General features: G+C 39.7%; 1 protein-coding gene across 1 annotated transcript in view; it reads right to left on the bottom strand.

Moving 5' to 3' along the window:
• Nucleotides 1-2,843: 2,843 nt before the first annotated feature.
• The window catches only part of PPIG (peptidylprolyl isomerase G), a 39,476-nt gene continuing 14,889 nt past the window's right edge, over nt 2,844-27,430 (bottom strand). Inside the window, 13 exon segments of the mRNA XM_042464339.1 lie at nt 2,844-3,899; nt 3,901-4,114; nt 5,043-5,179; nt 6,398-6,482; nt 7,027-7,197; nt 8,210-8,414; nt 16,032-16,171; nt 16,289-16,318; nt 18,408-18,495; nt 19,609-19,653; nt 20,674-20,781; nt 23,382-23,456; nt 23,611-23,689. Coding sequence (XP_042320273.1) covers nt 3,000-3,899; nt 3,901-4,114; nt 5,043-5,179; nt 6,398-6,482; nt 7,027-7,197; nt 8,210-8,414; nt 16,032-16,171; nt 16,289-16,318; nt 18,408-18,495; nt 19,609-19,653; nt 20,674-20,781; nt 23,382-23,456; nt 23,611-23,671 — 2,259 coding nt within the window. The 5' untranslated portion in view covers nt 23,672-23,689 and the 3' untranslated portion in view covers nt 2,844-2,999.

Here is a 27,430-nt window from a genome sequence, read left to right on the forward strand (position 1 = left end):
TCCTTTTGTGTATACTTTGTTGGCAATTTTTTATTGGTGGAGGAGCAAGAACCATGGAAGGGCATATACTTGGAGGCATGCCTATGAAAAACAACTTACTGTTGCTATAACTCCCTATAAGCAGACAAGGAAAAGGACATTGACCTATTGGAAGTCTTCGCAGTTGATATGGTGATGGCTGAAATTCTTTCTGGAGAAGAAGACACCAATCCAGAGCTGTGTCTATAATCAGCCAATGCAGGCCCTACCCTTTGGACTGGCATTGGCACCACATCTTCATGAAGAGCATGGTAACATTGTGAAGTCGAAGGCTTTCCATGGCCAGCATCCATAGTTTTTTTATGGGTTTTTTGGGCTATGTGGCCATGTTCTAGAAGAGTTTATTCCTGATGTTTCGCTAGCATCTGTGGCTGTCTATCTTCCATGCTAGCATTCTCTGAAGATGCCAGGCACAGATGCTGGCGAAACATCAGGAATAAACTATTCTAGAACATGGCCACATAGCCTGAAAAATCCACAAAAACCCACAGTAACATTGTTGCCTCATTGGAGAATGTCCCACTTCCACATTTATCTCTACTTATATGATTTGCTCATCTGTTCTGTCTCCTTTCAGCAGGGGCAGACAATTACTCAGGAGATACTTCAATCCATAGGGCCATCTTGTTCCCCTCACAGGACATTGTTAATTGGAACTTCTTTAATTTTAACCCCTTGGCCCATAAAATAGGTTCTAGCCATAACAGACTGGGCAGCAGAAGCCCTGAAAGAGGTAGAAGCCTTGTGTGCTTCTTAAAGGGCTGTCTCAGTTTTCCATTGGTCACTTTTAAGGCACTGGTCCCATCCTGGGCATAAACCAAGGAGAGCAGTGCAGATAATGGGGCATCCCCTAGAGGGAATCGGGAGTGTATACATTATATTCCAGGGGAAGGTATAAAACATTTTAACACAAGCAGTATTATGAAGAGAGATGTGATGGCTCAGCCATTAAGAATCTGACTATCACAAGATTGGAAGGTTGGCCGTTTGAATCCCAGGCGCTGAATGACAGAGTGAGCTCTGGTCACTAGTCCCAACTTCTGCCAAACTAGCAGCGCAAAAGCATGTAAAAATGCAAGTAGATAAATAGGTACCACTTTGGTGGGAAGGTAACAGCATTCTATGCAGTCATGCTGGCCACATGACCACCGGAGTTGTCTTCGGACAATGCTGGCTTCCTCAGCTTAGTAACTGAGACGAGCACTGCCCCCTACAATTGGTCATGACTGACAATCTTGTCAAAGGGAAATAACTTTAACTATTATGCATGTTCATGGCAAGCTTGTTCTATTCCTCAATCATGCTGCCATGAAGTTAGCTTAAAAAGGAATATTTGAACAGGAGGGGCCTGCTACAGGGAAGCATTTTCCCGTGCCCTCAGTTCTTCCTTGGGTCTTGTTGATCTACTGTAGACAGGCAGGTAAGAGACCACATACCTTAACAGCCTTCTTTAACAGGAGGGGAAAATCCTTTGTTTGAAACAGATGGCCGAGGACTCATCCTCCTCCTTTACAGAGAGTTCTCTGCTGCTCCCAAGGGGAGGGAGGGAGGAAGAGCTTTGATGACATGGTTACCAACCGAGGAATGGTCACCCAAGAAGTGCAATTGGGGAGGGGAAGAACAGAGAACTAAGTGGAGGGAGTCCCTGGCCATGGCAGGGTTCTCTTCCCCTACTTGTGAGATAGCATCGAAGAGCTGGAGATCTATTCTCATCCCCAGAAAGAAGGAGAAGAGGAGACAGAGAAGGATTAAAGACAAAAGGAAAGATTTTTGTTTTTTAAAATGAAGAAAAACGTAGTAAGAAGTGTGGAATAAAAAGAAGCAAGAAAATTAGCCTATGGAGCGACAAGCAGGACAAGATGCAGTAGCTCTGTATAAACTTCTCAAAGGTCTGTACCATTCCTGCCTGTCAGGGTGAAGGGGAAGAGCAACCCATCTGATGTTATTCCCTCTTTCACTGCTGTTAAACAGTATTTTGAAGGGGGCAAAGGCTAGACAAGTTGGAAAGGGGGCTAGGTCTCCTGATCTGCACAAGGAGGACTAAGGGAAATTCACCACAGAATATAATCCACTGGATTTACTGTCCAGAGTAAATGCTGGTGTCAAGCATACAGTGGTGATGAGAAATAATAGCTACTGAACAGTTAGAAAACAGGAAATTCTACATACACTTCTACTGAGACTGTTTCACCCCCTTCAGATTTTTTTTCAGACAAAGCATGCAAAATTAAGACTTTTCTAGAGGAAACAAGATACAGTAACATGGCCCACAAAATGCATTGCTACAAGTAAGTGTGAAATAACAATGAAATGTTTATCAAGGTCCATGTAACAATCACCATTTCTTGGGAGGGGGGAAGTGCTTCTTCTGAAAATATTTCATCCATAATAAATGGTCATTCCACATATAGATGCAGCTGATTCCCCCTCCCCCAATTTCAAAGTCAATGTCACATTTTGGACAAAGTAATACCTTCGTTAAAGTATTCAAAATTCAGATTGCCCCTCTTTCATCTGCACGCATACTTCTGTTCTACTCTTAGTAGACTACTTACTGTAGTTCTGTAATGTTAGCAAAATGTTACCAATATTACTTTAACAGAAATTCTTTGAAACACAAGTAGTCAGAATTCTACTGGTTTAAAGAAATTAAATTTATTTTCAGCCCAATCTGCTTGTTTATTCTAAGTAATCTAAACTGAAATGATAAATGTAATACATTATGTTACCTTCTGGCAACACAAATGTTGGATACATATAAACCATGAAATATTAAACACAGCACACCATATTACACATAAAACTTCTTTTTCCATTTCAAGTTTATTAAAACTTTAGCAGTACAAATGATCCAGGCTGTGGATTATCAAAAGACCAAACTGAAGTCCACATTAAAAAAAAGTGTTCCCCAACATGTCTCTAGAACCTGGAGGCAGAATGGAAACAATAAGTCCATAAACTCATCCATGTCTGTCTTCATCAGTTCCAGCACTTGATTCATGATCCGATTTTTTACCATGGGTACGCTCTCTCTCCTGATTCTTTGATTTTAGAGCGGTGTCTTTTTCTCGTGAAGAACGGGACTTTTCCTTTTCTTTACTCCTGCGTGAAGATGATCGTTTCAGTTCTCTGTCCTTGCTGCTCCGTCTTTTTCTTGAGTCAGGACTTCTATCCTGATCTCTATAGGGCTTTTTGCTTTTATTAGTCTCTGAGCTACTACTGTCACGACTTTTTGAGCGCTTCCTTTTATCAGCATCATCTTTTTGGTGAGAACTTCTATGCTCTTGGTTCCGATGCCTGTCTTTACTTCGACTTCCCTCCCTCTCAGAGCTGCGTGATTCCTTCCTCCTCTTGTTTTCTTTGCCTTTAGATCGTTCTGGTGTGCCTTTTCTGTCTCTACTTCTCGATCTTCCTCTTCGCTTTACTTCCTTGTCTTTGTGTTTTGAATAATCTTTACTTCTGCTGCGTTCTCGCTCTTTACTTCTGGACCTGTCTCGCTTTCTTCTGTCTCCACTTTTGCTTCTCTCTCTTGTCTTACTATCTGAACCATGTTTGCTTTTAGACTGCTCACGTTCTCTACTCCTTGACTTGGCATGTTTTTCCCTATCTTTACTTTTAGTATGATTATGACCATTACTTTTAGATCCACTCTTTTTATTCTTCTCCTTACTCCTGCTCCTTTCTCTCCCACGAATATCATTATATTTTTCTTTGTCCCTCTCTTTCTCATAATCTTTCTCTTTGCTTCCGGAACGTATTTTCTTTTCTTCATGTTTGCTGTGTTTTGAGTCTCTCTCCTTACTTTTTGACAGCTCTTTGCTTTTGCTGTGGCTTCTAGATCGAGCCCTTTTTTTTGGCCTTACTTTTATTATGTTTGTCTTTGTCCTCCTTCACAGAATTCCTTCTTGTCTCCCTGTCTTTACTGCTAGATTTGTGGTCTTTTGTTTTCTTTTCTTTTTCACCTCTTCTACTTGGACTCTCAGAAGCTTGCCTGTGGTCAGATGTTTTTCTTTCTTTTCCTCTCCCAGGACTCTTCTGATTTGTGACGTCCTTCTTGTTTTCATTAACTTCACCTCTTGAAAGAAAAACAATAACCCCAAGGTATATTTATTTTACACATTTTGAAGTATAGGAAAAGGAAGTTAATCAAGTCAGAAGGGGAAAGCTGAATTAGTAACTGAAACTGTTTTATAAAACTTAATAGACATTATTATTATTATTCAGCTTTATTTAGGCATTTAATGCAGGGCTGAGGGAAATGAAGGAAACACATCACCTCTCCCAACTGCAGCCGTTCTCCTAAGCTTAATGGTGGGGATGCCAGCCTCCTTGCGCCCATCTAAATATGTATGTAAGACTAATAATTGTTAAAACTACTCATAACTTTATATAGGGATGGCGAAATCATGGCTCTCCAGATGTTCTTGGATTCCAATTCTCATCAACCCTAACTAAAATGAGAAGTTGGACTTACCAAGAAAGTTCATTCTGGGATGGCAGATGGGAGCAACCCACCACAACTGGGATTATACCCGCATGCCAAATTAACTAGTTGCTTTCTTCTCTAGGGGCAATGGATCCAGTCAAATGGGAGACCGTATTAGCAGAAATTCAACACTTATTGGACACAGTGTGACAGAGGTTCCAGTGAATCAAAGGCTCTCTAGGATTTACTCTATTTTCGTTACTGTGCCTGAAACCAATGGACCTTATCATCCTGTTTTGAAAAAAACTAGGTTGCTCCTGGATGCCATCTCAAAAATGGTGATCAGTCATGGGTGATGGGAGCTGGAATCCAACAACAACTGGTAGACCACAGATTCCATACTCTGAGTCTAGGACAAAATTAGAAACCAGGGAAATGGGCAGGGGAAAAATATCACCAATCAACAGCAATTTTATTGCTACACAGGATATAACACAAGAAAAAACATTACTACCTATATAGTCAATTAGCACTGCTAAATTGGAATAGAAAAGCAAGGTTTTTGATCACATCTTACTTGTCCCCTTTTATCCATCTTTCTCCGCTTGATACTCTCATTCTCTGAGCTCTCTGCATTTCCTGTCTCCAGTGTGGAGGAGTCTCACTGCGTCTAAAACGATCTCTTGACCTGGATCTTGAAGGGGTCCGATAGCGCTTTAAAAATGGGAAGGAAATTAACTTTAAAATTGTCTATGGATACTGAATAAGTTGTGTAACAAATATTATTCCTGACTGCAGACTATTTCACCAAAAGAAGAAGAAAATATAGCTCTAAATCCAACTGCTAGTCCCCAATACAGTACAGCCACTAAAGCAATAAGATCTATACAGATTTAGACTTATCATTCAGTGACTGAGTCAATGGTTCAGCTTTGGTTGGGACTGACAACTGGATGTAGGCCATACATTATGAACACAAAATAATTATACATTTATAGAATAATGTTTTTCTTCATTGTGCAACAGAAAATGTACACTTCATTTTTTTCATGAACAACTTGAAAACCTGGAAGTTGTCATAGTACAACTCAACAACTCAAAGGAAGAAATTATGTCTGATCCAGCCAAAATTTAGCATTCAGTCTTAATTTTAGAGTAGAAATTTACACCCAAGTCTTCTCCAATTAAATCAATGCTGAAATCAAATCTAGCAGCCCAAAAAACCCACAAAAACTAAAAAATCTAGCAGTGTTGGCTAGAACAGATTCCAATGTCCATCTTCAACAATACGAGTGAGTATTAAGAATTACCTAAGAAGCAACCTCAGATTTAACCATGGAGTTTAGCACTCTTCAGCTATGAATAAACTTAAGCTTGTTTTTATAAGAGAGATTCAACGGTCAAGACTATTCTGGGATGCAGATCTTTTGCATACTTTGGGCTGCCAACAAAGAAACTGTATTAAAGTTGCATTATGCATAGATAGGAGCAAAACAGTTTAATTCTTCCATGTAAAAAAGTGCATCAGCCACTAATGGGCACTACCATATTTGAAATCAAATTAAAATGGACAAAGGCACTATGCTCTAAGTGTCTAATACATGCTCATCTTAAAATGCTGTTAAGTAGGACAGCTTGCTTACTGGAATGCATCACAAAAGTTTGTAATAAGGAGGCTCTTTCACTGCATAATTATAGAAGTAGTGTGCAAATCTGGTGGAATTTAGTATTTGTGAAAAAAATAATGACAGATGACATGCAACTGTAAGCAAGATGACATGTCTCTCCTATTTATCCTCATAATGCTTTCCCCCCAAAACCAATATTTCCAATAAAAAAGAAGTATCAACTTTCAGAGATTTTATGCAGCTGTATCAAGGCCACTTAATTAAAAGCTGAAAAACCAATCAGATAGTGAGAAGGCAAACATACCCTTGGTCCTCTTCCTTTTATTTTCCGTCCAGATCTTGTCACCAACAGCCTTCTCTGATATGATGACTGACAATTGGATGGATTACTAAAAATTAAGAACAGAAAGACGTCACTACAAATTCTGTGGTTGATTTTTTTTTACAATTGTGCAATCATGAAACTTTATATATGCCCAAACAACTGACCATATATTTGTTCCATGGCAAAGAATTCAAATATAGAATTATGTGTTTTGTGATGAACATAAAAAGTAAAGCCTTACTAAAAGTTAATATTCCCTCATTTTACTTAATTATTAGTATATTTATGTAAGTGCTGTGAATTTGTAATAAAATGTGGACATTTGTTCAATAAAAACTAAATTTAAGAAACTGATGCTGAAGCATCTCTGTTCTAAATATATCATGTGAAATTTTCAGTTAAATGAGTGAATCCAGAACTGAAAAGAACAGTCTTTTCCTTCCTTATAAGTTTCTTTTAAGTACAAAGAATGTACTTTAAAATTTACCTGAAGTATTTCAAATGATCAACATGCAGCATGTAACTCAGGTCAATGTAAATGTTAGTACACGGAGAATCCAATTTCACCTTAGACATCACTGTGTAGCTCTGATCAAAAACAACTTTACCTCTCTCTTTCTTTTTCCCTGCCCTTTGTTTCTTTTTCCTTTTCATCCACTTTAGGAGGACTTTTTCTCATAAGAAATCTGTTTTCTGGGACAGGAGGAATCTCTTCTGGACGGACAGTGGAAAGTGGTTGCTGTGATTCGGGATTTTCTGTTTCACTTTCACTTGCTGAGCTTCAGTAACAAAAGAACAAAAGTTACCAATGTCTGTTTTTTGCATAATGTGTTTTGCAATTTCATACATGCCCAAGCAGGCATCTGAACTTGATTAAGTGTAAGAAATAGGAATATGCAAGTTTATTATTTAATTTGTATTCTGTCGTAATAAAATGCCCACAAAATGACAACAAAAGGAAGGATCTATTTGTGTTAGGATTATATTAAAACCCCCATCATCTTTTAAAAACCACAGTGAATTTCACCAAGGTACATCAGACTGGTACATGACTGATTGCTAGTCAGCAACTACAGTAAATTATAGCTACAATTCATATAGAGAAGAGACTATTTTGTCTGGGAGGATTTAACCTAAAGCAATGAGGAATATACGTTAACAGGGGGATGGAAAAACATTAAAACGGGTAAAAACACTTCCAGTACCCATGAGTTAAAAAGCAAACAAAAGATTTTAGTTTCTACTCATTTGTATCTGACTTTAGTGTTAGTAAGCCTCACTGGATTTCCCCCTGAATTTGATTGTTTTTTGTGGCCTCAGTACATGCATTTAACCACTGCATCACCAGGGCTCCTTTCAGCAGGAGACAGGGCTCTATGTGATGTAGGTTAATTGCCATCTATTAACTCTGTGTGTGTGTGTGTGTGTGTGTTTGTGGGGGGGGGCTATTTCACCTCCAGGGTTGGTAAAGCTCATTAGTTACATCAGGGACAGAAAGAAGTTCAAAACTCTTAAATGGTCTAGAATGCTTTCCCAGACTATAGGCTCTCTTGAAATATCTCAAATTTTACACTGAAATTTGTTTTATAGTCACCATGGTCACCCAGATGTGTTTTAGAATTTTTATCTTGCTAAACTGAATCACAAAAGTAATATATTATTTCTGAAATACAATAGGAAAATGAAGAGGAGTGGGTTTGAGTCACTGACTCTATGGCACAATTTCATATTAAATATACCAGTGCAGATGTCTTTCCTAATGCTGCCACAGAGTTCCCTTTCCCTACATACCTCTTCTTGCTCTTTTTTCTCTTTTTCTTTTCTTTCTTGTGTTTCTTGGAATTTTTTTTGTGTTTCTTTTTCTTTTTCTTTGTTTTTTCTTCAGAAGCACTGTCAGAATCAGATGATGAATCAGAAGAAGACTTTGAATCACTTGAACTTTCTGAATCACTGGATGAGGACAATGACTTTCGTCTTTTCTTCTCTTCCTTCTTAGCTTTGAATGAATGAAACAGGTAAACAGTTACTGACAACCACAAGAGCCCTAACCAAGGTCCTTTTAGCGTTCAATGATAACTAAAGCGTTTTGCAAATTTGTTTCTTTAAATTTACAGAGTAACAACTGTCCCAAATTTCTGGTCTATTGGTAATGAAGGCATTATAATATGTAATTCCACTACAGTAACACAAAAGCTCTTCGTACTTTTACCAGCCTTGTGGATTGATAATGCAATTCAACAGTAACACATTATGAGCTATAGAATTATTAGACAGGAAATGGCACACTAGAAGACTTACTTTGAAGGTTCATTCTTGCCAAGAATGAGCCATCCATTAATGGGTTAATTAAATGGGTTAAAAAATCTCTCGGATAAGAGTTGGCAGATATTGTCATTATAGCATAAGTTAACAATGGGGTGTCCAGTAACTGTGAGCAGGATTAGAGTGGATCAATTCCAGTTGGTGAGTACTGTTGATGTAGACAAGCTACTGGTGCAAGTAAGAAAGACAACTTGTGCTCTCGATCCGTAATCTTCCTGGCTGGTTGTCCAAGGAGAAAATGCAATTAGATCTCAATTACAATATATTATTAATGCAACTCTCAGGGAGGGAAGTCTTCCATCCTGTTGAAAAAAAGTGGTGGCATAGCCACTCCTAAAAAAGCCCATCCCTGGACCTAAATAACTATAGACCAGTATCAAATCTGTCTTTTCTGGGCAGGTTCATTGAGAGGGCACCTGCCTCCCAACTGCAGGCAGTCTTGGATGATACAAGTTATCTAGACCCATTTCAAACCAGCTTCACAATAGGATAGAGCTGAGATTGCTACGGTCGCCTCAGTGGATTATCTTCATCTGAGCACTGACAGGGGGAGTGTGTCCCTGCTGGTGCTTCTGGTCCTCTCAGCAGCATTCAATACCCTCAACCATGGTGTCCTTCTGGAACACCTGGGGGATTTGGGAATTGGATGTATTGTATTCAGTGATTCCACTCCTATCTCTCGGGTAAGGTCCAGATGGTGGTTCTTGGGGATAGCTGTTCTTCACAAAAGGAGCTGTTATATGGCTTACCATAAGGTGCCATCCTAGCCTCAATGTAATTTAACATCTACATGAAACCACTGGAAGAGAACATCTAGAGGCAAGGGGTGGGGTGCTACCGGTAGACTGATGACATCAAATATAATTCTCCATGCCTTCAAGTATAGCCTCAGGTAAGGATAGTCTCTCCCCTCTGAATGAATGCCTGGAAGAGGTAATGGAATGGATGAGGAAAAACAAACTGAAACTGAACCCAGACAAGACAGAAATGCTTACTGTCAAGGTTCCTAACCTGGGTTTGGAGGTTTGTCAACAAGTCCTGAATGGGGTATGCTCCCTGAAACACTGTAATCACAAGTTGGGGGTGCTTCTGGATCTGTTGCTCCAAATGACAGCTCAGAAGATGGTAGTGCATGCACTGGTAACCTCAAAGGCTGGATTTTTGCAATGTGTTGTACATTAGGTTACCTCTGTACCAAGTCTGGAAACTTGAATTAGTTCAAAACATGGCAACCAGATTGGTTACTGATATCCAGGAGTGACCATATTATACCAATATTAAAATCACCCCTCTGGCTGCCAATTAGTTTCTGGGCAAAGTACAAAGTGTTGGTTATTACCTTTAAAGCCCTACATAATTTGGACCCAGGTTATCTAAGTGATTGCCTCCTCCAGTATAATCTGCCCTGTAAATTCAGGTCCTCTGAGGGACATTTACTCCAACTGCCAAGATTAGATTCACAACTGTCACCAAGAGGACTTTTTCTTCAGCCGTCCCTAGACTGTGGAACAACCTGCCGGAAGAGATTTGACACCTGAACACACTGTCCAAATTTAAAACAACATTAAGGATCAGTCTCTTCACATTAAGGATCAGTCTCTTCAAGCAGGCCTATCCACATGATTATTAAACTGTAAATTTTAAATGATGAATTTTAAATGTGTTTTAATACAGCTCCATCAGGTCTTGCCTGAAAAGAAGGCCCTCCTTCCATCCACCATCATCCAGAGGGAGAGAAAGGCAAACCAGCTCCATCAGGCCTTACCTGAAAAGAAGAAAGCCCTCCCTTCATCCACAGGAAGAGAAGGGCGAGCCAGCTCCATCAGGATTTGCCTGAAAAGAAGAAGGCCCTCCCTCCATTCCATCTGCCGTGATCCAGGCCTCTGAGGGAGAGAAGATCTGCTAGACTTTCCCCCTTCCCCACCGCTATTCCCTTCTTCTTTTTTGTCTTGTCTTTTTAGATTGTAAGCCTGAGGGTAGGGAAATGTCTAATTAACCATTTGTAAGCCACTCTGATAGCGTTTTGGCTGAAGTGTGGGGTATAAGTAAATATTATTATATTATTATTACATGTGTCTTGTTTGTTCTTTTAAATCGATGTATTTTTAACTGATGCTGTTTATTTGTTGGTCTGTTGCTTCCCGCCTCAATCCATCTTCTTCTTGTTGCTCTTCCTGTTGTCAACCAGGTTAGGCAAGATAGTATGTTACTTAAAATGAACCTCTGTCAGTCCTCATCTCCTCCTGCTTTAGTTCCTTCACAAGCTGAGACACAAGAAAGAATAGTAAAGACTCCCCATGTCCAGGAAAGGAATTAAGTTCTAACCATCTAGAGTGGGGCTGGATAGTTCCTTCTCCATGGCAAGAATGGATCTTCACAGTAAGTCCTCCAGTGTGCCATTCTCAGCCAGTGAAGAAGGAGCCACCCATTAATAGGATCTACCCAAGCAGACATGTGGATCAGGGTGGGAGATGGCACCAAGATCCTTGGAAAGGTGAGGATGCCCTCTTGATCCCTGCCCATCATGGCTTGCCGTCCAAGGGGATGATGCCCTGATAGCACTTTTTAGATGTGTCATCAATGCATCCCTTGGGGAAGGTTATGTACCATTTTCTCTAAAGGTCGTTAGACCGTTCCTGAAAAAAACCTTTCCTTGACCCCCTGGACACGAAAAATTACAAGCCTGTTTCTCATCTGCCATTTTTGGGCAAGGTGATCGAGAGGGCTGTTGCTTTTCAGCTCCAAGTGGTCTTGGATGAAACCGATCATCTAGATCCATTTCAAACTGGCTTCAGGACGGGATATGGCGTGGAGACTGTCATGGTCGCCTTAACTGATTACCTTCGTCTAGGCATTGACAGAGGGAGCGTGACCCTGCTGGTGCTTCTAGACCTCTCAGTGACATTCGACACAATAGACCACAACATCCTCTTGGAACGCCTGAGCAAGTTAGGAATCGGAACCACCCTTCCTCTTGGGCAGGTTCCAGAGGGTGGTGCTAGGAGACAGTTGCTCCTCAAAAATCAAGCTTAATTGTGGCGTGCCTCAGGGCGCCATCCTGTCCCCAATGTTATTTAACATTTATATGAAGCTGCTGGGAGAAATCATCTGTAGACATGGAGCGGGGTGTTATCAGTACGCTGATGACACCCAAATATATTTCTCCATGTTTCATGCCTCGGCGACGACGGCAGACGGCATTTCTCCCCTCAATCAGTGTCTTGAGGCAGTAATGGACTGGATGAGGGAAAACAAGCTCAAGCTGAATCCAGATAAAACGGAGGTACTCACAGTCAGGGGCCCCAAACCAGGTATCGGGTTGCAACCTCCAGTCCTAGAAGGGTTCACGCTCTCCTCAAAGGACTGTGTTCATAGTCTGGGGATGCTTCTTGATTCGTCGTTTCATATAAGAAATCAGGTTAATGCGACGGTCAAGAGTGCCTGTTATCAGCTTCGGCTGGTATGCCAGCTGAGCCCTTTCCTGGAATCGGGGGACCTCGAAACTGTAGTACATGCACTGGTAACTTCAATACTTGATTTTTGCAATGCACTCTACATGGGGCTACACTTGTGCCTAGTCCGAAAACTTCAACTGGTACAGAAAATGGTGGCCAGGTTGATCACTGGAACATCCAGGAGTGACCATATAACACCAATACTAAAGTCACTCCATTGGTTGCCTATTAATTTTCGGGCACAGTACAAGGTGTTGGTTATTACCTTTAAATACCTACATGGCTTGGGCCCAACTTATCTAAGGGATCGCCTACTTCCATATAATCTGCCCTGTACACTCAGGTCCTCTGGGAAGAATTTATTGTAACCTATAAAAACCAGACTGACTGCGACTTCCCAGAGGACCTTCTCTGCAACCGCTCCCAGCCTGTTGAACGGCCTGTCGGACGAGATCTGTCAAACCACCAACTTAGACAGCTTCAAGAAAGCTGTCAAGACGGATCTCTTCTGGCAGGCTTTTCCAGAATAAACTACTCGGCCATGTGGTGATTCCCCCACATATATGTGATGACTCTGCCACTGTTAATGGTTTTTAATAGTTATGTAATTTTAAATCTTATATTGTTTAATTTTTTTTTAAAGAAGGGATACTTTATATATATAGATGTGCTATTTTAACAGTTGTAAGCCGCTTTGATTGTTTTAACAAAAAGTGGGGTATAAATAAAAGTTTTATTATTTATTATTATTTTATGGTGGTACTACTTGTTGCAGAACTTCTACCAAATGAGGCTCTGGCTAAGGAATATTTGTTTAGCTTACAGTGTTTAGTGAATGTGGATGGAACTGCCATTGTTGCTGCCTTGAGATTTCCTCTAGAGGTGCATTAGTAGAAAGGGCAATAGTAGTGGATGCTGGTCTTGTTAAGTGTGCTGTTATGTTATTTTGTGGTTTTGGAAGACCTAAGGTCATGTATGCCAAGAAGATTCATGTTTTAATTCATCTGGTTAGCAAAGCAGAAGGTATCTTCATTCCCAGTGAACAGGAAGAAAGGATACAAAGAGAGTTTCTGATTTTTTGAATGTTTCAGTTTTCTTGAGATACATTTTTTGTGTTCTTGCATCTATAGCATATGCCATTGTTTTTCCAAGTGTTTGCTGAGTGAGGACAGAATGAAAGAAGTACTATGAGTTGGGAAAGATGGAACAGACTTTATCTTGGGTAGGAAACCTTGGTACAGCCACAGAGAAATGGTCAGAATCAAATTTACATCAAGATAGGGCAGTGAGCTCTGAAATCCTTCTGGCTGAAATGACTGAAATCAGAAGCAGAGTCTTGATAGAAAGAATTCTAAGAGGAACGGATAAAAGTAATTCAAAGGGAGGTTTAGATAGGGCACATTGTGGAGATCCCATGAAGGAAATCTGTGAATCACAGAAGAGCTGGCCCTCTGAGAAATCTCTCAATATTAGGATGAGATAAAAGAGGGTATGTGTTGGATAAAATGGATGCTATTGCTATTGTGTGGCAGTGAAGAGTGTTTAGTTTAAATCCCATGTCAAGGCATGATTGTAGCAATTCTAGAATATCCTTAATTTTTGCAGTTGGGGAGAAATAAATTTTCTATGAGACTATCTCTGAAAAGCCTTCCAGGTTGTCTTGTAGATCTGAAGAGTGGACTTTCACTTACTTAGATAATAGGAGAATGTTTACCACCCTGTGGTAAAACAAAGGCCTTGTTTTAACTATGTTCTCTGCTCAACTGCCAGGTGGAAGTGAAGAGCCATTCTGTGTCTGGACGGAAGACTGGATCTTGACTGAGAAGATGCAGAAGTGCTGGGAGCATGAGCGGTGGTCGAGTTGATAGAGCAAAGAAATGGGAGAACTACAGCTTCCTCATCCAATGTGAGGCCACTAGAATTACTGAGACTTGTCCCACCCCCACCCCCCGGTCCTCCTCAGCACTATGAGGGGGATCAAGGATAATGAGCGTAGCAGACCTCAAGGCCAAAGACTCTGCAGGGCATCCTAGACTTCAGTCTTTGGAGAGTAAAATCTGGTGAAATGCCTGAAGAGTTGTGATTTGAATTTCTTGGTTCTTGTTCACCAGTGCCTGACCATTCCTCCCCTCTTAAATCAGATGAGTCTCTCAGGGATGTTGTATGGAAAGAAGCAACATCTGAGTCCTGAATACTATGGGAGTGTTGAGTGCTAACTCCAAGTGGCTGAGTCCTCATCAACTTAGTTCTCAGCACTCAGTGCAGGATGTTCGGTATGATTGCTAGCCATTTTTCTACATTGGCAGTGGGGAGAGACTGCCTCATGTGTGAGTATTACAGAGACACGATTAGTGGGAGGAGGCTGGTTCCTTTGCCATTATAGAGAAAATCTGCTGATGCTACATAGTCTTACCAAACAAGGGCAAGAGCATAGAAAATGCATAGGCACTGTACCAGGCATTGTACTCCCTGGCTCAAAATGCCTAGTGTCTATAATATGGGTTTCAAAAAAGGTCACTGTGACAGGTTGCTGCATGTTGCGCACTCTCTTAGGCATGATGGGTGATGAGGAAGAAATGGGGGCTGCGGAAGCTGTGGCAAGAATTGGTGGAGTCAGAGGGGAAGCAGCTCTGTCAGGGTCAGCTCCCATCACCTTTTCCATAGGCCCCTCTGAATATTCATAATCAATGGCTCCCTCAGAGCCTAAATCCTCTATTTCTAATTGTTGCTGAATGGAAACTGACTCCAGTATCTCAGGCTTTGCAAGGTTACTGACACAGGGAGGATGCATATCAACCCAAATAGATTCAGTAGGTTTGTTAGCATAAGCAGCTCTGGGGGAGACAGCCATTGCCATGGGAGATGATGTTATGTGTATATCTTTGTGGGTCCTGAGGGAAGCAGCTAAAAGTACACGTGCATCCTGAATTACATGGATGTGCCTTGGGGCATGAGAGCTCTGAGAAATAGAGCTAGGTTTATGTATTTTGCTTTAACTTTCCCATCCCGAGGGCATGTTTGAAAGAGAAGTATGAATGGAAGAGAAAAGCAATAGAAAAGGAGGGGGACTAGCAAGGGAGAACAACTATCAGGAGAACCAAAGGTTAAGTGCTTATTTTTAACATATACGACTGAGAATTGAAAAAGAAATAGAAAAGAGAGGTTTAAATTGCAGAAATAAGGCCAGAAATTGCAGAGGAGATGGATATATATATATATATATGACCTTTCCTGGACAAAGCAAAGCAAACCAAAGCAAACCCTGGCAAGCAGGGAGTGAGATCAGACCAGCCATCACTGCATAGCAATGTAACTATGGTGGTTATGCATTCGTAACTGCCCAAATGAATTCTGGACAATAAAAATACACACACACTCGGGCACTCAAGCACCATATGTTCAATGGTTTACAGTCTACAACATGGTGCTGGATGAAATATTTAAACAGAAAATGGGGGGGGGATGGGATTTCACCTGCTGAAGCTCTAATTCTCTGTTATACCTTGGAACAGGGCAAAGTTTTTTGCCTATGTCCTATCAAAAGCATTTCTTTTAGCAGATGGGAACACACTGCAATATTTTGTTCTTCACCTAATATGCATCCAATAAAAAGGAAGTTAATCTCAAAGGTGCTATAATATCTCTGTACATACTAATTCTACAGACTAACATGGCTATGTCTTTGAATTCTACTAATATGCTTTGTGTTATTATAATTTCAGCAACAATTAACCAAGATTCTAGGTTACTAAGCCTTTCAGTCAGACCTGACACATCTGTATTGCAAAATCTAGAAGACATCTTTAGAAATATTTGAGAAATTATTTCAGTCTTACCTTTGGATTTTGGAATTAGCTCTCCACAGCTCATTATTCGTACTTCAGCATAAGGTTTACTAGATGCATCTGTTTTCTGGTTTTCTATTTCTCTTACAACTTCTTGTCCCGAGATTACTTGTCCAAACACAACATGTAGCCTGAAAGATTACAGCTTCTTTTTAAAAGCTGACAGACATTTCTACCAGACAGAAGATTTCAAAGAGTTATCAAATTAAAATTTCCAAATTACAATCAAGAAGTACAAAGGTACTTACCCATCTAGGTGAGGCGTAGGTTTGGTTGTTCTTTGATGTTATCAGGAGCAAGAATTTAAAAAAAGAAAGGGTATGTTAGGATCTTTCGAAGCCGGCTAGATATGGTGCATTATACCATCAGCAAGAAAAAAACATACTCAAAAGACATTGTATGTTGAGTCTGTAGTTCAAGTAGCAAGGCACTGTAATGTTGCCAAAGGTATCAACTGGAATATTATGGCAAGAGTATTTATAAATTTGAAGGAATTTCAACCATTACATTATATAGATCTAGTTCTCACTTGAATGGTAAGCTTCTATCTAGGCCTTTCTGCAGATGGGAGTTCACATTACTGAATGTTTTGCCTACAAAACAACTTCCTCTACATACAACATTGGATAACACATAAAGAAGGCTAACCTTTCTGCCTGATATCTAGTTTTCCATAAAGACGAAATGTTTTATACAGAGGAATAGTTAGCGATGTGAGTCCTCATTTTCAGTGGGAAGTAGTACAGCCTAAACACAGGCTCACCACTGCAGTTACAACTAGAACATGGCCTCTATTGGTAAATAAGAGAGGAAATGCTGGCCAATTTCAGAAATATAGCCCTCCTGATGGTACTGGGATTATATAAATTTATATAGATATTTCACCAGAATATAATGGATTTCACTTGTACTCAAACTAATGTTTGAAGTGTGCATTTGTTTAAAAAATATGATTAATGTATCATAAAAAACTGAGTCAATACTCAATGTTTATAACTACAGTCATCCCTCCATATTTGCGGCTTTGATATTTGCAGCTCTGATTATTCACTGATTTCATTAATATGTTCTCTCTAGGACTGTCTAGGTCCTCCAGTGCAACTCTGTGGTCAACTTTAACTAAAGCTTGCACTGAAAGACCATTTGTAGCTACTCCAGTGCCATTCTATGGTCAGTGTATGTTGGACAGTGACCACAGAGTTGCCCTGGAGGACCTAGAGATTCCTAGAGAGGTGTCCTCTCAGGTAAAAACAGTGTTTTTGTTATTTGCGGATTTTCCATATTCACGGGGGTCTTGTTCCCCTAACCCTAGCGAATGTGGAGGGACAACTGTATTCCTTTCAGAGGGAGGCACTGGCCTCACTAAAGAGGAACTGAGGCAATGAAAAGGGTGGGTAAAACAGAAAAGACATAAAGAACTGAGGGGAGACAGACAAGATGAAGGAAAGACAACATTTCTGATGGCACAGCAGTCCTCAATATATTACCCTACCTACAACGCCATCTAGGTGCAGCTGGTAAACTTGGGATCACTCTGAATTCAGACTGGAGCTTATTAAAGAAAATAGATTTAATTTTTTTTCATCACAATAAACTCATAGCTTTCTTCAATCTTTGATTCTATTTGGATACTATTCCATTCATGGCACGAAGAGAAAATAGAGCTCAGTTTTGTACACCTCCCTTCCTCCTCACTATAAGGAGACATAAATGAGACGCATGGAGATTTCTTGTTCACCCGTTACCTTCTATGCACAGTGAGAGGCAGAGGAAGGAGCATACAAACCACAGGCTAGTTTCTAATTTCACTAGGGGCAGAATCCTGGTGTCAAAGTAGCACATTTTGCTACCACTAGATATTCAAGAAGGCCTGACATATATGAAAGGTAGCTTGCTCATATATTGATGAGACTATCTGGACTAAATAAGCACTGCCTCTTGACCTCCTATTCACATCCCTAAATTCATATCCAGTTTTTCTTTAGAAAGCTCAGAAGAAATTACATAAGGATTTTAATGGTTTCTTCTCCAGACACAGATCAGGTACACACTAACTTAACTTCAACAATGCTAAACTAGCGGGTGAACAGAGATCTTTCCTGAATTAGAAGACAGTGACAGTTTCCTCTAATACATAGCTGATCTTGATTCTTACATAGAGTATAACTAAGATATTCAAATTTATTCCCTATGAACTTTTAATCCTATTTTCTACCTCCAAAATAAACATTTCCATAACTTTAAAAGATATTCATGCTTTGAGAAAAAGAATTGGCCATTTGAACAATTCTAAGTTCTTACAATTTGAATTGTAAGGACTATCATCCAAATGCTGAAGAAACACAGTGGAGCTGGTATGATACTTACATAAAAAACTGTGAACCATTTGTATCTTTCCCTCTGTTGGCCATTGAAAGGAGAAATTCTTTGTTGTGCTTTACAGCAAAGCTTTCATCTAGAGAAAGCGTTTGAATTACTTCAAAAATCCAAGTATTACCTTGCACTGGCATTTCTTTAGCATTTTAAATAAGGATTGTCAAACTGCACAAATGAATAATCTCAATGCCAAACATTATTCAGACAGGTAAAACTAAAGACAGAGAGACATGTACTATAATTTTCAGTAAAATTTGCAAAATAAAACATTATTTTATCAATTCTGATGAATTAGGATTATCGCAGAATAAGTGAATGCGTAAGTAGAGCTGCCTTACAATTCAATAAATCTGTTGAGCAAGAGCAGTGTACATTAAACATCTCACTCCTATTAGCCCAAACAGACGATATGAAAACAAGCTCATTATTTTGTCTTATACAAAATGATAGCAATAATATGTAAAGAAAAATGGATAATTCTGGGAGTTAAACATAAGAAAGAAACTCGAGATATTTGTAAAAAGGTGATGTTATACAGATATGTTTATTACAGTTTTGAATCAGAAACTGCTCTTCAACTCCAGAAAAAGCCTTTTAAACACCATGGCACAATTCAAGCTGCCAGAAAGCACACAGAACTGTGATTAGCACCTGAAACCATCCACCTTGCAACTTGTGAAGGGAAATACAGAAATTGTAAAATTCCAATTTGCTGAACTGTTTTGTACAACTGCCCCTTAGCATTCACATTTACCCCACACTGCCTGCTCATTTTAAGAATCTGTCTGGTTTTCTCTCTTAGGATGATGTAATGTAAGCAACTTTGAAACACAGCTGCTTGAATAGGCACCATCAGTTAGATGGTAAAGGCTGAGTGGAGGAATGTTAGATAGACATGGGATGGAAGATTGTTATAGTCCTCAATAAAAGGGGAATTAGAACCTCAAGAAAGAGAACAAAACTGAGTTGCTATATCATATTACAAACATTACAGGAGAAAGGTTTTTAAAAATCTGTAATTATGGATAAGCTTCTTATCCTCCACTTTGGAATCTCAAGAACAGATTGGGCCACAGTCCTCAATAAATAAATCTGCCTGCAGATAAGGGTAAATTAAAAGTAGTTTTCCTAACATACATATATATTAAACAAATAAACTATGATAGGGAATTTAATACATGACTATTCTTACCTTCAAAAAAGCCACCATATATTGATTCTCCTCCTCTCCCATTTCCTGTACAAAACAAAAAAAAATATTACAATACTGTTGATATGTCATGCAATTCTAACATGTTTCTTATCAGCTTGAAAGCCTTCACAGAGAATATTTGATTAGTGTAGGCAACTTTAATTTATGTGAAATTAGGAAAATCTTAGAAAACTGATTGTCATGAAGCAGAATGAGACTATTCTATATTTTCTCACCATCTTGTTTTTAACTGCCATCAAGTTGAGTTCGACTTATGGCAACCCTATGAATGAGAGACCTCCAAGTCGCCCTATCATCAACAGCTCTGCTCAGGTTTTGCAGACTTAGGGCAGCTGTGGCTTCCTTGAGAGTCTATCCATCTGGAGTGTGCTCTTCCTCTTTTCCTACTGTCTTCTACCTCACCTAGCATCATTGTCTTTTCTAGTGAGTCATGCCTTCTGATATGATCAAAGTACAACAGTCTCAGTTGTCATCTTAGCTTCTAGGGAGAGTGCAGGCTTCATTTGCTCTAGGATCCATTTATTTACCTTTTGTAGCAGTCTACAGTATCCACAATACACTTATTCAGTTCCAAATTCCAAACAATTGGTTTTCTTCCTATCGGCTTTATAGATCAAAACCAGCACTTTGAATTATGCCCTGAAATGGACCAGCAACTAGTGGAGCTGTTGCAACAAGAGTTATGTGCTTCCTGTAGCCAGCTCTAGTTAATAACCTGGCTCCAGTTCTTTGGGCCATCAGAAGTTTTGAAGCACTTTTCAAAGGCAGACCCACACAGAGTACAGTAGTTCAAACAGGATATGACCAAGGCATGTACCACTGTGGCCAAATAATATAGTTTTGTTTTAAAAGTAAATTATTTGCATTATTATTTTCTAACATTCACTAGAAAGACATTTAGGTACAAGATCTCATGAAAATGCATGCACTAACCATAGCATAGACATTGAGTGTTTTCTTCATAGGACTTGGCATGGCCATTCAGATTACTATTTTATATACATCTCATATCTGTAAACAATTATTTTCAGTAGCCAGTCATACCTTCACTGAAGTCACCTCCTTGGATCATGAAATCTTTCACAACTCTGTGAAACAGACAACTTTTGTAATGCAATGGCTTCTGGGTTGATTTTCCTGTACCCTTTTCACCTGCAAAGGGAAAAACATTCAAATCACATAACTTTTAATTACAGTTTCTCAGAATACAACCAAAGTAAAATGCAAATTGCAAGGAGTTCTCTTATTACATTATCTATATTTCAAACAAATTGCTAGGACATCACTAAAAACAAATGTTGTTTTTCTATTAAGCTTCTGTGCAACGGCCCAAATCCTGACATACGTATGAAGGTCTGGCACAGTTTACATGCCATATCACAAACTGCTCTGAAACTCTTCTAGATTTTCTAAATGGAAGGACTTATTATTCAAAATATATGTCCCAATGAGCATGTAGACATAGTTTTCTGCTTCTATGATTGTTCTTGTCTGTAAATTCAATGTAATCAGCAACAGGATGCTAACTGTTTAGTTAGTGAAGAAAGCACTGAGGCATTGGTTTACTGAAATATAAACTTATCTCACACAAAGAATAATCGCAAAATTATTTAAAGAAGAGCTTTAATTATGGCTGCAACAAATTTACTTCTTTTGCATATACAATATCCTCAAAAACTCTTTCAAGGAGTCAGGCAAGATCACAAATTAATTTGCTCTGGGCTTTGGGGAAAATAATGTTTTACTTCTCAAACAGTAATAAAAATGGATTCCAAACCAAAAATTTGCTTAACTCTCTCCTCACTAGAGTCACGCTTGAATCAAAACTAGGATTGTTCTTTATGTTCCCTGCATAGTTACACAAAGAGATTCATTTGCACAGAGCATCTTAGGAACACAAATATGCATCTACACAAATGAGTACTTGAAGAATTTGCTTTACATCAAGCAGTCTTTTCAAAGCATAAGGCAGATCATTCTCCAGAAGTGTGACCTCTAACTAGTAGATGTTCTTTTTTCTTTATTTCTGCAAAGATGTACTCAATTTGCGCCACAAGATAGAGCAGTAGATTCTATGAATGCCAATGAGAAGGCACAATAAAGCACAGATAATTCCATACCATTAGACAGCAATGCTAAGTGTGCATGCAGCTAGTTATGTGCAAGTCCTTGGTTGGTGAGCAGTCATCCCTACTGCTGTCAACACCCTGTAGCCACACCAGAGACACTATCTACTCCTCAACCATGAATTTGCATGGCTTTGACTACAGTGCCCTCGCTACCCAATGGTAAGAATGGGAACTTCCTGCCCCTACAGCAAACACTGGCTGTTTCACACTATCTTGTCCACTGCAGTTTTTTTCATTCTTCCACAAGAACACCTGCCAGCTTCTACAAAACTGGTAAAGGAATCTTGTTAAATTTTGCATTTGGCCACTCTGTACCTCTTCTCCTTTCCAAAAAAGAGGTCAATTAGAAGGACAGAGCTCTGTTCTAGGGACATGGAAGGAAAGAACTGATGAAGCAAAATGGCTGCATTACTTCAGTTTGGCAATTATGTCATCTGCTATTCCTGCCTATTCTAGGTGGTAACATGGTGATACTCACTTTCTGCAGATTCCTCCTCTCACTAACACAGAGAACAGACACCATTTTCAACATAATTATTCTCATTGTTGTACTATGTCTAGTTGTATTATTTTGGGCGTAGGTTCACAGATGGCTCATCTATGACCATGCATGGAAACCTGGATCAATTCAGGAAGCAATGAGATCCCTCTGAAGCCCGATACAATGTAAGGCACAAACCTTCTTTAGCTCTGGGAGAAGGTAGGGGTTCTACCTTATTTTGCCACTGACCTTCAAAAGGACCCAAAAGACACTGAGAAGTTGTGCTCGGTGAAATATTAGGAAGGGCAAAGTTAGGAGTGATCAGAATTGGCTCATAATACACAATACAACACCTGTATTTGAGAGCCAATATACAGTGTAGTTGTCTGAGTGTTGGATTATGACTCTGCAGACCAGGGTTCAATTCCCCGCTTGGCCATGAAAGCCTCTGAGTGACTTTGGGAAAGTCACATACTCTCAGCCTCAGACAAAGGCAATGGTAAACTTCCTCTGAAAAAATCATGCCAAGACAACCCCATGACAGGGTTGCCTCAGCATTGCCATAAGTCAGAAATGATTTGAAGGCACACAACAAAAACAACATGAATTTACTGTAGAATGCTACAGGACTTCACATATTCTCATTTTTAATACACCAATGGAAGAATAACAAAATCATTCAGTACTATTACAGTTCATTTGGGGGCTTGTTGTGCTATATCACTTGAATCATCTTAAGGATAATTACATTTAGACTACAGAAGTCATATGCCCCTGCACTGGACCTCAGAGGGTTGCATAAACACACCTACAACCTGTTTTTTTTCCTTTAGGGACTCTAGGTGGCAGTTTTCCTATGTTTTTGCCCTTCTCCAATGTTTTAAGATCGGAGAGGCTTTAAAAAAAGAAAAGAAAATTAAAAAACAACAGATGGCTACCCAGGACATATAGTGTAGAAGAACAGAGCAAAATTACCTGCATCAGGAAGGGGAACTGGGAGGGGGGGGGGAATAGAAGGTGCAGGAAGTCTTGGAGTGCCCTTAGAACCAGCCTTTCGTTCTACATGCAGCCCATGGGCTACCCTTTACCAACTGCTGCATTCTACAGTGAATTATATTAACAATTAAAAAATATCGGCAAACCTGTACAAAGGCAGCGAAAGTTCTCACATGTCTTTGGACAAACATCTGAAAATAATTCGAAGACAACTCTTCCAGCTAAAATAAAAATAAAAATGCATCATTAAGGACACAGAACTTACGTTCATTGTACATTAATAATGTGGCCCCTAGGATCAACACGACTCAGTGAATGCAACTGGCCTTTTCACACAACAAAATTTAACATGAAATCCAATGGCATCTCTCTTACCAGGTACGTTGTTGATGGCTATGTCAAAAAAGCAACGAGGTCTCTGGGTTTTCACTCCCATGGCTTCAAAACTTTAAGACTGTAATGGAATTACAAATCAGAAGTTTTCATTTCCAATTACTGAAGAAGAGAATTCTGCTAAATATGAAAGTTTTTTTTAAAAAAAAACTTGATTACGAACTCTTACAAATGTAGACATTATAGGTATGAAATTACTGAATATACTGATGTATAAGTCTGGAAATTTTAGTCAAAAAATTGGATCCAAAAAAATCTGAGCTGACTTATCCACAGGTCAAAGTAAGTACTGTAAGTACTCTATATAAGGAACCATGCTCTGGTGAAAGGCAAGAGTGTAATCTACCGTGACAGCATGGACCCCACTCTACTGTCTCATCCAGCCAGCCTTTAGGGTGAGCACAAACTGTTATGCCTGCTGAAATTTTGTTAGTCCATTGACATTGTATTATATTATTGCTTTCCTTTACTTCATCCTTTTCATTCTTTGTTACATGTCCCCAAGTTTTACTCTCAACTTATCCACAGGTCATATCAAAATTCATTATTTTGGCCCCTAACCTGCCCTCAACTTATACACGAGATCGACTGCAATCAAGACCAAACTTGATGAATTGTTTTTTAAACTTGTATTTTGCATATTTATAGTGCTTTAACTTGGACTGTTTTAGATTTGTTAGCCATCTTGAGTCCCTGTACTGGGAGGAAGACAGGATATAAATAAACATAAACATAATATATATTATGTTTATATCCCAAGAGCTATGAATTACATATACATACAGATTTCCTAAGTTCAGTCATCCAGGAAAAGTTTTAATATTGGCCAGTTTGGCTGGGATTGCATTAACTTGTTATGTTACTAATTAATTTTATGAAACTGAGTTTTTAGAAAGAGAAGATATTCCATAGAAAAATATACTAGTGGAAAAGTCTCTCCCCACAACATCAGGACCAGCAACACAGAGTTTGCATCCAGTATGAACAGCTGCACCCTGAAAAAGCTGGAGCAACTACATTATATATATGTGAGATACAGATTTTTCTAAGTACCAAAGCACCAAAACAAATTAATCAGGACAAAACAAGTGAAGCAGCATTTTCCAATTTATTCATTACAATCTTGCAAGAAGGGGTGTCTCAGGCAAGTAGGCTTTACACCGTCTGAGGTTTCACACAGTATTTATAAGACATTTTCTGTTACAATATTTCTATCTCATTTTTATTGGCTAGATCTAGACATGTGATCAATTTTAAGACCTCCATTTCAGGTATGTAAAAACTCCACCCATAACATATCTCATCATACATATCATGACCATTTAAATTAGTCATTATAGATGCATAGGTGTGTTCTAATGTTCATCACCCCCATTACGCATACTCAAAGGGGGATCTCTCTTGACTTTTAGTAACCCCACCAAAAAAATAGTGTTCTTGGCATTTAATGAGGATGGAGCTCTCTTATCAGTTGGCTCCAAAAACTGCTTTGCCTCCTTCTTTGCAAAACTGTCCTTGACTTCCAGGTGCAGTCTTATTTATTTATTTATTTAAACAGAACACTTAGCCATTTTGATAATCTTAACAGAGACAAAAAATACTATTTAAAATAACTAAGTCCAGCATATTTTATAAGTGTATCTTATTTATTATCAAACATATAAACCCCCTTTATAGCAGCTGGAGTCAAGAGTAGCTACACTTCAGCATATTAGGGAACAAGAGGATTTCCTGGACACAATAGAACTAACCATCTTGGATTAGTACCATGCAGAGGAAGATGCTAGGGTGGAAGAGGTCACTTGCCATACACAGGAGGCAGACAGCTGGAGGAATGTCACAAAGAGAAGTAAGCCAAGAAGGAATTGTTCTGGGAGCTTGCAGCTAGAGAATCGATTCGAAGCTCTTTCCCTTATCAAGGAGGATGAAGAAGAGCAGCATGAACAAACTTCAGGGACAGAGCAGGGGAGCCTGAGAGTCCCCTTCGAGGGAACAGCCGCTGCTAAGCCTCGGAGGAGGCGTGTGGTCGTAGTGGGGGACTCCTTGCTGAAGGGTACAGAAGCAGTGATTTGTAGGCCTGACAAGATGTCTCGAGAGGTGTGTTGTCTTCCAGGGGCAAAGATCCGTGATGTGACAGACAGACTGACAAGACTGGTCAAGCCTACTGACCAATACCCCTTCCTTTTGGTCCACGTGGGAACTAATGATACTGCAAGACACAGCCTTCAGAACATCAAAAGGGATTACGAGGCACTTGGTAGGAAGCTGAAAGGAATGGATGTACAGGTTGTCATCTCGTCTCTTCTGCCAGTTGAAGGACATGGTCCAGAAAGGGAGAGGAAAATAGCAGATGTGAACAACTGGCTTCGCAGATGGTGCCGCCGAGAAGGATTTGGATTCTTCGATCATGGGCTGCGGTTCCATGAGGAGGGACTTCTTGCAACGGACGGGTTGCATCTCACGCCAGTTGGAAGAAATGTTTTTGCCAACAGTCTCAAGAACTTGATCAGGAGGGCTTTAAACTGAGTTCCGTGGGGAAGGGAGACAATATTAAGGAAGGTGAAAGGGCTGGAGAAAATAGTCAAACTGACACAGAGGAAACAAGGCAAACAGTGCAAGGACCCAACAGTGGGAGGCAAAAAAACTTGCACAGGCAGCAAGTAAAAAGGGAACCATGGTCTGCGATGTCTCTACACTAATGCACAGAGCATGGGAAATAAGCAAGATGAACTCGAACTCCTAGTACAACAAAGCAAATATGATATAATAGGCATCACTGAAACCTGGTGGGATGAGTCTCATGATTGGAATGTGGAAATAGAGGGGTATAACCTTATTAAGAGAAATAGGCCAAACAGGAAAGGAGGAGGAATAGCACTATATGTCAGAGATATTTACACCAGTGAAGAGATTCTGGACATCAATCATGGAAGCCAGGTGGAGAGCATCTGGATAAGAATCAAAGGGGAGGGAAACAACAAGGATGTTACGGTGGGAGTCTACTACAGACCCCCAAGTCAGACTGAGGAATTGGATGATATCTTTCTAGAACAGATGACCACACACTCAGAAAAGAGAGATGTAGTAGTGATGGGCGACTTCAACTACAGTGGTGCCTCGGGTTACGAAATTAATTCGTAACGCGGCCGCTTTCGTAACCCGAAAAGCCTTCGTAAGCCGAATTGCCATAGGCGCTAATGGGGAAAAGCCGCGATCCTGTGCGAAAAAGCCGAAAAAAGCACCAAAAGTTTTTTCGTAACCCGAAAAAACATTCGTAACCCGAAACAATAATTCCCTATGGGATTTTTTCGTATCCCGAAAATTTCGTAACCTGGGTATTTCGTATCCCGAGGTACCACTGTATCCTGATATTTGTTGGAAGTCAAACTCAGCAAAATCCTCAAGGCCTAGCAAATTCCTCACTTGCCTGGAAGACAATTTCATGGTCCAAAAGGTGGAAGAGGCAACAAGGGGGTCAGCTATTTTAGATCTGATCCTAACCAACAAGGATGACTTGGTTAATGGGGTGCAAGTAGTGGGATCATTAGGTAGAAGTGACCATGTTCTCCTGGAGTTTGTAATACAGTGGAAAGGAGAAGCCAGGCATAGTCAGACACACATCCTAGACTTTAGGAGAGTGAATTTCAGTAAACTTAGAGAAGTATTGAGGGCGATTCCATGGTCAGAAATACTAAAAAATAAAGGAGTTCAGGACGGATGGGAGTTTCTCAAAAGAGAGATACTGAAGGCACAATTTCAAACAGTTCCAGTGAGAAAGAAAAACGGGAGGTGTCTCAAGAAA

This window comes from Sceloporus undulatus, chromosome 1 (genome assembly GCF_019175285.1).
Source record: "Sceloporus undulatus isolate JIND9_A2432 ecotype Alabama chromosome 1, SceUnd_v1.1, whole genome shotgun sequence".
NCBI classification, from domain to species: Eukaryota; Metazoa; Chordata; class Lepidosauria; order Squamata; family Phrynosomatidae; genus Sceloporus; species Sceloporus undulatus.